Source organism: Acanthopagrus latus, chromosome 5 (genome assembly GCF_904848185.1).
Source record: "Acanthopagrus latus isolate v.2019 chromosome 5, fAcaLat1.1, whole genome shotgun sequence".
Classification (NCBI taxonomy): Eukaryota; Metazoa; Chordata; class Actinopteri; order Spariformes; family Sparidae; genus Acanthopagrus; species Acanthopagrus latus.
In genome coordinates, this window is record NC_051043.1 from 21,675,651 (window position 1) to 21,689,406 (window position 13,756).

The 13,756-nt window shown below is 41.9% G+C and overlaps 2 protein-coding genes across 7 annotated transcripts in view; both read left to right on the forward strand.

The window, feature by feature from the left end:
* The window catches only part of msh3 (mutS homolog 3 (E. coli)), a 39,368-nt gene extending 37,648 nt beyond the window's left edge, over positions 1-1,720 (forward strand). For all 5 annotated transcript variants that reach the window (XM_037098223.1, XM_037098221.1, XM_037098220.1 and 2 more), the window contains one exon: positions 1,246-1,720. In XM_037098223.1, coding sequence (XP_036954118.1) covers positions 1,246-1,327 — 82 coding nt within the window. In that variant the 3' untranslated portion in view covers positions 1,328-1,720. The remainder of the gene's footprint in view (positions 1-1,245) is intronic.
* Positions 1,721-2,423: 703 nt separating this feature from the next.
* rasgrf2b (Ras protein-specific guanine nucleotide-releasing factor 2b) overlaps positions 2,424-13,756 on the forward strand; it is a 45,180-nt gene continuing 33,847 nt past the window's right edge. The window contains exon 1 of one of the 2 annotated variants that reach the window (XM_037099405.1): positions 2,424-3,170. In XM_037099405.1, coding sequence (XP_036955300.1) covers positions 2,895-3,170 — 276 coding nt within the window. In that variant the 5' untranslated portion in view covers positions 2,424-2,894. The remainder of the gene's footprint in view (positions 3,171-13,756) is intronic. The other variant, XM_037099407.1, reaches the window with a different exon arrangement.

The following is a 13,756-nucleotide window of genomic DNA, read 5'->3' on the forward strand; positions in this document are numbered from 1 at the left end:
CAAAGTCAAGAGTCGTATATTATTAAGAAATAAAACTCAAAGCAGCTCCACTGACGTTAAATCAAGTGATTTAATTGGTCTGAAACAGAAAATGTACCAAAGCTGGGCACAAGTTAACTGTGCAGCTCAGACTTTGATGACATCAAGGAGTTTTACAGAGGAAGAAAGAGCGACCTGCAAGCAGGTTTATGACAGGAAGGTTTCCGCTGTAAACAGTTTGTCGTGTTTGATGCTGAGACGTGTAAATCCAGTTTTAGCTGAGTTTGTTCTTCTTCTTCTTCTTTAAAAAAAAAAGTTTTGTTTCAACTTCATTTTAGATGTATTTAGAAACTTTGTGATGTCTCAAATGGACGCAGCTATCGTCACCTTTTAACTTCAGTTCAGCATCAAACATAAAAAAACCCCAACAAATCAGAAGTTGTGGTGCAGGATACAGTTTTATAAATCCATTAATGAAAGTTCTGAAAACGAACGTTCCTAATCGGACTACAAACTAAAATATGTAATTGATATATGCTGTATGTGCTGGAATTGTCGAATCAAACCAAATTGCTCTAACAGCTTTTGTCAAACTGTTTTCATGGCATGTTTCCTCCCATGGAGTCCAAATCTTTACCTTGTCTAGTGTATTTTCTTATGAGCATAAAGAGGAATGCATCAGTACACACTAACAGGGAAGGAAAAGAAAATGTGTTTTAACACTGATTTCTTACTAATAGGATGACCCACACGCTGTGAGGCAGAGATGGTTCACTTCCGATTGAGTTAGGAAGCACAAATTTGGCGAATCCTTAGTCTTTTACTGTCAAAGTGTCAACATGTTGAACTTTCTCCAAACCCGAGTCTTATATCTCCGTAAATTTGTACATGGCGTCTCCTCGCTCTATAACAGACAGCCTGCTGGGAGATGAGTGCTGCTTAGCCTCTTCCTATGTAATCCTGACCATATGAAGTATCTGTCAGCACACACGCACACACAGAGCCATACCTCTCTATCAATGTAATCCCCCTTATATGAAATGTTTGTCCTTTGTTGGAGCGAGGCCGCGCTGAGCACACAATAATCGTACACAGAGGAGTCGAGCTGCCGGTCGGAGATTAAGAACAGGGATTTTATTGTTCCCGCGCACACAGTTGTGTGTGAGGGTACAATGTATTTAGACTCAGCACGTGTAGGGTTATGTGAGGTGTGTGAGATATTTTGTCCCGGCAACATTTGCATTGTCTTTGTTTTGGTCTCTCCAGGAAAAGTAAGAAGCTTCTCTCAGATCTTTGGAGGATCTCGGACAGATCGACCCTCGCGGAGTGGCTGCAGGCAAACTCTTGACCGTCAGAACATGCACAAGAAGAAGAAGAGAGAACTGATTGAACAGTGAACAACGAGGACTCTCAAAGAAGAAGAAGAAACTTGTTTCGGAAAGGACTCCACAGTGATTAGAGCAGAATGGTTGTTGTTGCTCTCCTTGCTGATGTGTGTGAGGAGGATTTTAACCATCTCAGGTTCTGTTATCACTGTCATCATGTACTGTATTTGTCACAACATTAAATAACAACTGACTGCGATTTTACCCACCATCGATGTGTTTAGTGGTTAAATTCAAAACATTTTCTGCTCTTTACACTTAAAGAAAAACTCCCCGGATTTAGCATTACACTAATATAAATTGTCAAAGTCACAATTGACAGTTTAATAAAAAAGATCGTAACTGATGCACCATAACGAGAGATTCTGTCTTCTTTCCACATTACCTGCAGCTCGACCTCTGATGGACCATTGCCCCAAAAAACAATATTGACTGCGCTCTACTTTATATAACCTTTTCTTACATTTTGTCTGTAAAGAGATGGTGATTTGTAAAATTGTAGTTCACCTTTATTAATCCTAATTAATCATTTATCTTCCTCAATTTTTTGTGAATACTGAATTTAAAACTGATTCCACGTTTGCCCACAGGGGTCGCCAGAATCAACAGGAAGTGAGAGCTCCAAGTAGCGGCTTTAAATTGATGCTACATTATTTCTGCTTGTAGTGCGGGAACCATGAAGGCAACTGACTTTGACATGAAAAGGTCATTCATTGTTGACTTATACCAGGTGTTGTCTGGGTCGAATAATGATGAAGGTTCTCAGTCATTCAGATCATGGTAATTCTATATGGTAGGCAGCTGGACTTGTTTCAGTTTCTAAGGTTGAATATTGTTTTGTTTGTTTGTTTGTTTGAATCTTCATCCATTCATACATTAATGAAAGGGAAACAAATCACATTTTCCGCTAAGAAAAATCTGCATTACATTTCTCTCTCTCTCTCTCTCTCTCTCTCTCTCTCTCTCTCTCTCTCTCTCTTATATATATACACACACGCACACACACAACCAACTCACGCTCCGCCTTTAATTCCGCCAACTCCAAGATCAGCGCTCACCACTGAGAGAGCGGGAGAAAGATAGAGAGACCTAGTGGGCGTGAGTGTTTGTGTGCGAGAGAGAGAGAGAGAGAGAGTTAACCACTGCCAAAGCCGATTACAGTTTATCGGGTGTGTGATGCTGTCACTGTCTGTCCACTTGAGGGTTCTCCCCCTTGTGCGCGACACGCCTGTCGCTCTCTCCTGCTTGTTAGTTGTTGTTTATCTATAGAAGCGCGCTTCTTTGGCGAGCAGCATGGATTTATTATAGCGCTTGTGGCACTCGGGCATCTTCACTATGAGTTCCTCTGCAGAAGCGCTCCCGTCAGCGGGGCAACTTTTCCGTGTGCCACGGCGCCGCTGAGCCGCGCTTCTCCCGGTGGGAAAGTTTACAAGCAACCCCCGAAGACCATGAGCTCGCGGTGAAAACTCCGACCGTTCCATTCTCTTCTTCTCTCTTCCAAAACCGTACCAGATTAAAAAAAAAAAAAAAATGCAGAAGAGCGTCCGCTACAACGAAGGCCACGCGCTGTTTCTGTCCTTGGTCGCGCGTAAAGAGGGGACCAAGCGCGGATACCTGAGCAAGAAGACGGCGGAGAACAGCCGGTGGCACGAGAAGTTCTTCGCCCTGTACCAGAATGTCCTGTTCTACTTCGAGAACGAGCAGAGCGCGCGGCCGGCCGGGATTTACCTGTTGGAGGGATGCACCTGCGAGCGCGCGCCGGCGCCAAAGATGTCCACCACTGGGAAGGAAGCGCTGGAGAAACAGGTGAGAGGTTTGACACGAGCTGAGCTGAGGTCTGCCGCGAGCCAAAGTTCCCACATTGTTTCTTATCTGATGATACAACTTCCCCGAATGACATCATTCTGGTGCAGCCACTCACTGTTGTCATGTCATAATTAAATGGCACCATGGAGACGCATTTCTGTGAGCTGATATGTTGTCTCTGTAAGAAACTCTGCTCTCCACAGAGATTTATGTTGTTCATCGCCCTTTCACGTAACTTTCTTTATTATACATGATGATAAAAGCTAGGCGATCAAATGGCCTGGTCACGCTCAAACAGACGCCCGTGTAAAAAGAGTAATGTAAAAAGTGGCTCATGCAGCATCACACTGAAGTGTCTGCAGCAGCTCAGCCTCTCTGCTCTCTGCAGCTTCACCAAGCCCTGCACAGCACAGAGCTCCAAGTGCATCTCTCCCCTGAGCGGGTGACAATCCCCCAGAGGTTCAGATGTGCAAATGAGATGGCTGGTCGGAGAGAGAGAGAGAGACGGAGCTTCCCCACAGAATGTCCCTTCTCCAATTTAAATAAGATTTAAAAAAAAAAAACAAAAAAAAACAGGTTTCGGCAGTTACATTTGTTTCTCTCTTTTACTTTGCTTTGGAGCAGCTTTTTTTTCTCTCCAAGGTCATGAAAGCCACTGAGTGCACTTGATTTTCAACCTGTTGAGTGTGTGTCACATTTTCATCATACATCAAATCATTCTGCACATCACCTCACGTGGATTAATAAAAGGAGTTCGAATTTTCTTCATAGCCCAAAGTCTGACTCGTTTTGATTGATGTGGGAAACAACTACAGCAGTGCAGCGACAGGTTGTTGTTCTTCACTTGATCCATCGTTTCAATAAAACTACTATATTTACATCTAAATGATGCTGTGTGGTCATGGCTCATACTCAGACGCAAACGCGTGTCTAAGATCCTTAACATTTGAACTGAAAACTCTGTGAGTTTAAGTAATTCATGTAAAACTTTTATCTGTAAACTTTTATCCGTAAAAATCGACCCACTGCTGAATCCTGCTGGGCCGAAAAAGGGGAGCGCTTCATGACTTTGAAGCAGTGGCGTGCAGGGAAACGCTGTGGTTGAATGTGTTGGTGACTGAGATCCTTGAAGTTGCCTCAGCGCTGTTGCTCCAACAGTTAGGTCGATCCTGTTGCTAGGAAACATTTGAATTACCATCCGCACATGTATTTCATTGGGAAAAGAAGAAACTGCTTGTGCATTGGTCACAAGTGTGTCATCAAGTGTGTCTCAAATCTTTGTGATATTAGAAAGAAACTTCTCTTCATGAAAGTAATCAGAAAGAACACAGATCTCTGTTTCTGATCTCAGTTTTCTGCTGGCTTCAGGGACTGTGTGCATGTGTGTGCACAGGCATCGTGCCCATCAAAATGCAGGGGGGGTGGATACACTGGAGAGCGTTGGCTTTTTACAGTTTGTGCAAGTATTAAAGAGACGGTTGCACAATTTGTCATATGAGAGTATGGAAATATTGAAAAAAATAGCCTCCAATCATCATCACTCAGAAGATATTTGTCTCCATGGGCTCCCATCCACTGACTCTTCAACTGTACACTATGTGTAAAGACAATTCACTCCAGATGGACAGCATGGTTTCAATCAAGTCTTACATGAAGCAAGAAGTTCATGTCTTTATTTCTGTGATGATAAAAGGAGGGCAAACCCCTTTTTCAGGGCAAAATATCATGTCATGTTGGTGCTGATGTAAGTGTGAAACCTGTCTGTTCGGCTGCTCCTGAGCTTGGCAATTATGTTTGATTCTCTCCTCTTTTTTTTTTTTTTATTATAACACACTCACACTGACTCTCTCTCTCTCTCTCTCTCTCTCTCTCTCTCTCTCTCTCTCTCTCTCTCTCTCTCTCTCCATCTGTCTCACTCTCACTCTACAGCTGTGATGTTTAATTAGGGTTATTTTCAATCTGCCCTCAGCTGAAACCTCGCGCACTGCCATGCAACTCTTTAGCCGCATAGCCATGCACACAGGAGGGAGAAAAAACGAAAGATGATGACATTTTGCATGATCAAAATTGTCTGTGCTCGGTCCGATCGTGCATTGCTTTTACGCCTTGGAGCGAGGGTTTTGGTTGGATGAAGAGCGAGAAGGCCTTCCATCTTTCCATCTCGCTCGTCACTGCTTTTTTCTGTGCAGTAGAGTGAGTCTGCCAGCAACCTGCAGTATCACACCCCCACAGTGAGCCACAATGCAGCTACACGACCAACACACAGCTACTGTTCCTCACTTTCCCTGTTGTACTGTCAGATAGACGCAAACCCTTCAAATAATTTGGAGAGCATTCACACAGGTCTGAATGGTTTCCACAGCGACTGCGGGCCTGTATTGCTGATGTGGACGCGAGTGTGAAAGGCCCGTAGATTTAGCTGCATATAATTGCCAAACCATCTTGTTTCCAGATCACTACACATATGTCCAATTCTGCTGAGCGATTCAGGGACCCTGGTGTTGCTTTCTTGAAAGGCGGCTGTAGAAATAAACGAGCCAATTACCGCCTTTGTAGGACTCTGTAGGTCCAGGTTGGACACATTATTTCATCATGTGCCAGAGCCCAGATCTGCAAATCAATGCAGCTACAGAGGCTTGTTTAAATTGGCCAACAAAAATAATACAGCATAAATCAGAAGGGGCGTCTTTAAGGGCAGGGTTTGTTTAGTTTTTCGTGGGAAACAGTTCTGTAGACCCTCCGGTAAGGAAAGGGGGCCTCATCGTTCTTTTCCCCCCATTTTCGAATTAAAGTTTTGAATATATAAAGTAGCAGGAGGGAGGAAAACAATAAGTTGGATGGAGCAGAATCCAATTGGCTATGTTTGTTTTCTTCAAGAATGTAGGCTTTCGTTTTGAAAATTGAACTTAAAACAGTTTTTTTCCCTTCTTTTTCGCATGACAGAGTAGATACGTTATGCTTGACAGAGAAAAAAGATGAACCAAAACATGTTCTGAAAGAAGATCAAAACCCAACAGCAGCTGGATTTGGGTACTCATCTCATTTCTCTTATTTGATGTTTCCTTGCTCCCCAGTCCTTGCTTGAACATCTCTCATTTCTGCCCTGAGGTGCGATTAGTGAGTACTTGAGAGCAGCCCGCATAGAAGTATTTTAACCGGCTGACACGCCCCATTATTGAATTTCAGTTATTTATTGGAAGCTGCGGCTGATTGGACTGATCTGATACAGCACAAGATTTGTTTGGAGTTTCATACTGAAAACAGAATAAACTCAAGTGAACCCTACCACTTCCAAGTTCCACATTTAGTTTGTTTCTGGTTTCATGGCAAACACCTGTTATTTCCCTAATTGATGAACTATTATGGATATAACTTAAGTCAGAGGGAGAATCTGTCAGCAAGAAACATTAATCATCACTTCCTTTCAGACACATGATTTCCTAAATATCGTATTTAATATGTTTTTAAATCAATTTCAAATTTCCCCGAAACAGTTAGCCAAATCTATAATGCCCAGTTTTCAGAAGAGCCCACAGTCATATTTTGGATGTTAAATGTCGATTCCACAATCAGAATATGAATACATACAGACGCAAATAACGAATAAACGACAGCTTGCCATTCATCTGCAGGTGTTTGGTGATTTATGCAATATTTATTAAGTGTTACCTCATATGAGTGCCAGGAGTGGTGAGAACAGACATACGGAGATAAAACAGCTGAAAATAATGCATTTATGACATTTTCCCTTTTCATGCTAATAATTACACTTGAATATAAAGTGTCTTCAGCATTTGACAACGATATCGTTAGTCTTGGTGACCGAAACTGAACAGTTTATATGGAATGACTCGGCTCCTCCTGCCCACATGATTATGTTGTAAATTGTAAATCCATATCTTGCTTGGATCAACATAAATGCAAAGCGAGCTGAAAAAACAGTGAAAGTGAAAAAACGTGAGATTACATGATCCTCTCGTACTGAAACAGAAGTTCAGTCTTGGTAAGAGGCTCAGCGGAGCGACCTTGGGGTGCAAAACACTGTATTTCTGAAAAGTATGGATTTTTCTAGTTTGCTTGTTTTTGATTCTCATTGGATGCCAGTGATGTCACTCACGCACAAGTTGGGGAAATAGTGACATTATCTTTTCTGTTCACCTTGTGCAGGCAAACTGAAACATGTACTTGTTTGTTTTTACGATGGTGTCCTTAGAAGCCTAGTTTTTTAAAAAAGGGTTAGAAAAGAATTTAAAAAATTAGAAACATCTTGCCATTTTGATATTTTTACTGTTTTGTCCAAAACTAAATGCAACCAGATCGTTTTGTACACTTCAGCAAACAAGTTTGAATCACTGCTAAACTTCTGATTTATGTATGATGGCATTTCATGTGCAATTAAAACCCGTCTTAATTATTTATTGAGGAGGAAACATATAATATGTTTTCGTTCTGGTGTTCCTGATATATTTTCATGTTTGCTGAGTTATGTTTGAATGTCTTTTTTGCACCTCTGGACCACGATACAGATGCTCCAGTGGCAGCATTAAAGTCAGTTGAAAAGTCAGAAATATCTTTACTCAAAGACATGGATGTTCAACTTTCTTCTTTGTAGAATGTATTACTAAGTATCATAATTAAAGATGCTTCTAAGAGGGATGGACAAATTGGCTGTAATACCTGTGACCTTCCCTCCATCCATGTCTAATGCACAAGGCGGTGGAGACAGTGGAACAGGAGCTTTCATTAGCAGCTTCAACATGGGAGAGATTGATTCACTACTGTCTGATCTGGCAGCGGTGGCTTTAATAATGTTTTCCTCTTGCGCTTAAGGCACATCAGGGTTCTTTCATCAGTGTCCTTCCTCATTAAAGTTGATGCATAAAAAAGGTGGGGTGACACTTTAGAGTTGAAGTGTCAGTGCTGACTTCCTGTTACGGTTGTGTGTGTGTGTTTGTGTGTGTGTGTGGTGTGTGTGTGTGTGTATGTATTTCTCAGTCTTAGTATTTTCTCATTAGAAAGCTCCTCCAGCTTTAAATGCCCCTCACAGAGACGCTTTTCTGTTGCTCGTGCTAATTATCTTCATCAAGGAACCAAGTCTTCTCGTATTCCCAGAGTCTGATGCTGCTTTTCTGTGCAGACTGCTTTTTCGTTTTCCTCTAAGCTTAAGTGTTAGAACCATAATGGACCTTATTAATGTCAGATAAGAATTCAAAACTGGCATCTGCCTTAAAATCTGTTGCCTGTGTTTGAAATACAGCACTAATCAAAGAATGGATAGCAAGCAGGGTGGATTTTATTTTTTTTACTTGTACTCCTGGTATAGAAAACCAGCTTCTTTAAAAAAAAGGAAGTACAGCATTGTGGGGAAGATGCTTGTTTGCTTTACTTTAGACAGTTACAGAACACCAATACTGCTTTCAGTATCTGATCCAGATCAGTCAAGTTGTCACTGTGGGGCAAGATGCTGCAAAGAAGAGTTGGGCCAATGGATAAAATATTGCACCTTAGGACTGGATGGAAAGGTTTTGTACTTTTAGGGGAACCAGCCTAGTTTCCTCAGATCTCATATCTAGACCTTGAATTTACTTTTTCTTCTGTCTTTAAACCAATCACAATCGTCTTTGTGGTGCAAAGCTTAAGATGTAGACACGCCCCTGTAGAACAGCATCAGGGGGAACCTGTTTTGGTGAAACCCTTGCACATGGGGAGGTGAACCGTGGCATTAAATGGCTGAATCCCGCAAAAGAAAAGAAAAGGACGATGAGCAGTGCAATATTATGGATCCCACAGCATTTCTTGGAACTCTATGTTTGATTGGCTTAAATCTGTCATTTCATAAACCTGGTCCATGGTACATAGTGCTGCATAGATCCATTAATTTCTGCTAGGAGGAGTGGTTTTCGTGGCCATGGCAGTCCACGGACAACAACATGGGAGGAGATCAGTTGGGCCTGTGCCAAGGCCAGGTGTCTGTGCTCGGCTTTCCTCCTCCTGTGGCTGGTCTTGCAAGAAATGCAGTACGATCCGTAATAACGTGTTAGCGACCAGATTAGGATAAAGGTAACTTGCTATTTTCAGCATGTAGTTCTTGTAAGTGGCGAGGAACGGTAACAAGCAGCCTGCTATGCTGCTGATACATACAGTCTACATCATCTGACTACGTTTCCCCACTTCTTGTCTTTATACAAGGATACTTACCTCCAGGTGGTAGCTCCGTCCCTAATGCACTGGCATGGTATCAATCTTCAAAATGACCTTTCAACAAAGTGAATAACAGTATTCCCCTAATATTAAACTATTGCTTTATTGCTGCACTAATGAATTATTTCATGTTAGAATAGAACAAATGATGAAGGGGCTTGCTTGTAGTGACTGACCCAAAGAGAATCATAACCGGCTCTGTAAAGTTCTCCTAAGTTCTACTTTAATGAAGAACAGAAGTTGTGAGAATCCACTGTGCACTACCTGCGAAGCACCAAACATCAGACAGACAAAGTGAGAAAATCTGTTGAACATACTAGTGGAGCGTGTTCGTTAATCATTTTAATGTCCGCTCGATGGGGCAACAGTGCTATTTGCTAACTTAACCACATCAACAACTTTATGAAGTGATATGTCAGTGGCGCTGACATCTTGTGGTGTTGCCCCCGAGGCGAGGGGCTACAGGGGCTGATGATGAGTGGTGGTACAGTGAGACACACACACACACACACACACATGTCCCATGAGGAGTGTATGAAATAACCTGTGGTGTCAGGTAATTGGATTGTCAAGTGGTTTCATGTGTCTTTGTTGCTGTTGGCACACTGGCATTGCTCAAGCACATAATAAAACAGATTTACGTTGTGTTTAGTCTCCTCTGTCGTCGCACTGTGGGAGTCGTCGAACAAACTCTCCAATCCACCATCTATTGCATTAAGAGGGCAGGATGTTCCCCAACAGTTCCTTCTGGCGATACAGTGGTGGAGCAACAAATGTGCAAGATGGGAGAAAAAGCTTGATAATTGTCAAATAGGCTGTTATATGTGTGTATATGTTTTATTGTTATTGTTTTATTATTTATTTTGAGTAGGACGACAGCAGTGAAAGTGGAGGAGGGGAACAATCTGTTTAATCTCCGGATAAACAGACAGGTAATCCCAGATCAGAGCGTTCTGAGGGAGCTACAGCAGTTATTAGTATACTTTAATATGGTGTGTACGTGTGTGAGAGGTGTGAATGTTTCACGTGTGTGTGTGAGAGAGAAATAGTTTGTAATAAGAACTTCATGGGAGGAAGTGAACAGCATGGAGGGCAATGAAGAAACAGCAGGATGTGGGATGTTGATTCAGTGATTGTCACATTAGCTGGTACATCATTAGTTGAATTCAGTGGGTTACATAAAATGCTGCTGCTGCTGCTGCTGCAGTCAGATTAATGTTTTTATGTCTCCTCACAATGACAAGTCTCCAGGAAATTAGAAATCTGTTTTTGTGTTCGAATGTGAGGAAAAACTTTTTTGGCTTTTGCAAATTACAGAATGGGCCTCAAGGAGATCAGAAATATACAAAGAGGGCAATTCAAACTGAAGTGAGAGGATGAACCATGTCGAAACTGCCAGATTTAGCATCACGTGTCATGTACTTTCTTTTTATCACGTAATCAGTCGGTTATCTTGCAGTCGTCACACCAAAACGATGCCTGTACAAGCCTGTAGTTCCTCACAGGATGCTGATTGGTCCAAACTATCGTGGTTTGGCCCCAAGTGCATAACTGTTGAATAAATGTTGAACTATTCCTTTAAAGATATGATATGTAGATATTATATATTTTGTTGAACTCCATACTTACATTATACATAGTTTTTCCAACCATGTTCAAAACCCAGATAAATCCACAGCTTTACTAAATGCAACAGTAATAAAACATTAAAACATTACCTCATCCATGAATGTTTGTGAGTCACTACCAGCAATGGTGGTTGTTAAGTGGTCCCCCTGTGATTCACACGCCAGTTTGACCACAAGATCATTGATGTGTATGTGCATTATTTGTGTGAGTGTTAATTCACCCATAACGGCCTTATTACTGTGCAGTAGTACTAATCTAGCAGGCAACAGCACGCACCAAGTGTGTGTGTGTGTGTGTGTGTGTGTGTGTGTGTGAACTCAGCACTCACCAGAGACTTCGGTTCTCTCTCTTTTCCCCCCTCTCCTCCCTGTAACATTACATTTATGAAATACATTTCTTCTCTGGCATTACAGCACATAAACACCTGACAATGGAAGGCTACTCCACGAATCACTGCCTTAAGCATCCGTCCCCTCCCACCACCCTGGGGATAAAAAGTTGCTTCCAGGAAAGCCTCATAAAACAAACATGTGTATTGATCCAATATAACTGTTGACAAGAAAGCAAAAAAATACATTTTACAAAATGTCAAACAATTCCTTTAAAGCAGATGATGCTTTTATTCAGTCTAGTACATTATTCATAATGTATGACACCTGGCCAAGCATTTAAAATGTACTCATCATTTTTGGGGTTGTCATACAGTGTATAGATGGAAGTAAGGGTCTATAGCATAGTAAATTATGTAAAGGGTTAAATATTGATTGCACAAGCCTTTCATGACAATAGACACTCGTTTCTTTATTCTTGTCCTTGGAGAATTTTATGAAGCTACATTTGGCAGAAAAAAAGGACATTATTGTCCCTGTGGGAGCACGACAGGAGCTGAAAAATGAGTGGAATATAAAGAGGAGGGGAGCAGATTGTGAGTCTGATCCAGAAGACTGGTGGGTGGAGAAAGTGAACCCGTACCCCTCTCTGTTATTTATCCCGCTGAAGCATCTTCTCACAAATGACTTTTATTGTTTTAGTAGCTGGTTTCATCCTTAAAATGGGCTATGATGTGTGTTTCAGCTCTACATGGAAATTCCGAACGAGCTGTACGCATATGATCAAGGAAGTTTCAGCCTGCCATGAAAGCCAAAAAGGTTCTGTTTACTACCACAGCGATAATCTCCAGCTGATATGTTTGAGACATTGTGTTCCCACCTGAGAGCTGCCAACAGCAGGTGGCTTGAAATGAGCTCACGATTACACATGTGGTTCTTTAGTAGTATCCCTTCTTCTGTTGTCCTCTGTTCTTCTAAAGAAAACACGTTTGGTGTATATACTCCCACATACACCTACGAGAGATTTATAAATGATATATGTTCCCACTGTAGTGTCATTCTCTCTCTCTCACACACACACACACACACGCGAATATGGTCTGCTCTCTGTTGTGTTTCTCTGTGATGGTAATCATCACCCTCAGGGAGTCATGATCACTGAGCGGACCCTGGTTCCACGCGGCAGCGCAAAGCTGGAGCCACGTTATACACCAGCCTCCAGTGGAGCCCATTGTGTTAAAACTGCTTGTTAGTGATTTTAGTTTTCTACCTTGTAATCAGTGCACACAGGATCTCAGCAAAAGTGTTCCTGTTAAAAAGAAGTTCAAATTATCATCCAGCTGATTTGGTATGCAAATCAAATACACACATAGTGAGGCCAGCATTAATGACATCGCCTTGATGTTATTGTGAAATGCACACACGTGCTAGTTTCACTGGCACAATAGTGGAACCTCACATTAAAAACAGCATGTATTGAACAGCTCAAGCAAGTTTTCATGTATTGTATTTTGCCTGATCCATGTGAATCCACGTCTCTTGGCCTGAATAGCTGTTATGTGGATGTCCGCTGAACGCACCCGAAGGCCCCCAAACATTGTCTGCTGCTCCCAGAGGCTAAATCGATGGGCTCCAAGACACCATTTGATTTAAGGGGCTAATTAGCCAGAGTAACTGAAAAAACCTCTGTAAGGTGTAGGCTACAGGGTCTTTAGGAGATTTCCCACTGGTTCTCATGCTGTGTGGGAAATAAATGGAGACAAATGACTACCCAGAGAGAGAGAGAGAGAGAGAAACATACATCAAAAGATCCGTAACTGTATAGCATGCATTTTGTAAAAAAGGTCTGCAAAGATTTTAAGCTCACAGGTCGGTGAAGCAAATGTATGTACATCATGCAGAGGAACGTAACGTAAATGTCAGAAAAGCAGCACTTCCAATCCATTCTGTTCTGTTGCCACACACACTAAATGCACTCGGTGTGACTGTGCAGTTTCTTTTTTATTCCACCAGCCCTGCAGTGGGGATCAAACCTTTAACTCTTTCAGCGTCCATGTGTCTTTCTACCCGCTGACATTGTCAGAGCAGTTAAATGCCAGTCGCTGCGAAAAGGCTGTGAGTGAGAGTCGAGGGGAAAAAAATTAAAAAATAGATGAAAAAAGGGTCCATCTGTAGTCGGGTACAACACAACTTGGCCTCTCATCAGTGCAGATGCCAAAGCAGACAGCAGTGTTGCATCATTAGTGGCTATTCCAGGCCCTACTCATCAGTGGATCCCAACAGTGATTCAGTCATCTCTGCTTTTAAATATTTATAACACACGAATATTTCTGGATCCCTGTGCCATCGTTTGCCTAATGAATCTATTACCCCCAAGTCCAGTTTAGTATTCGGCTCTTTAATCTGTAATAACGAAGAGAGTATTCC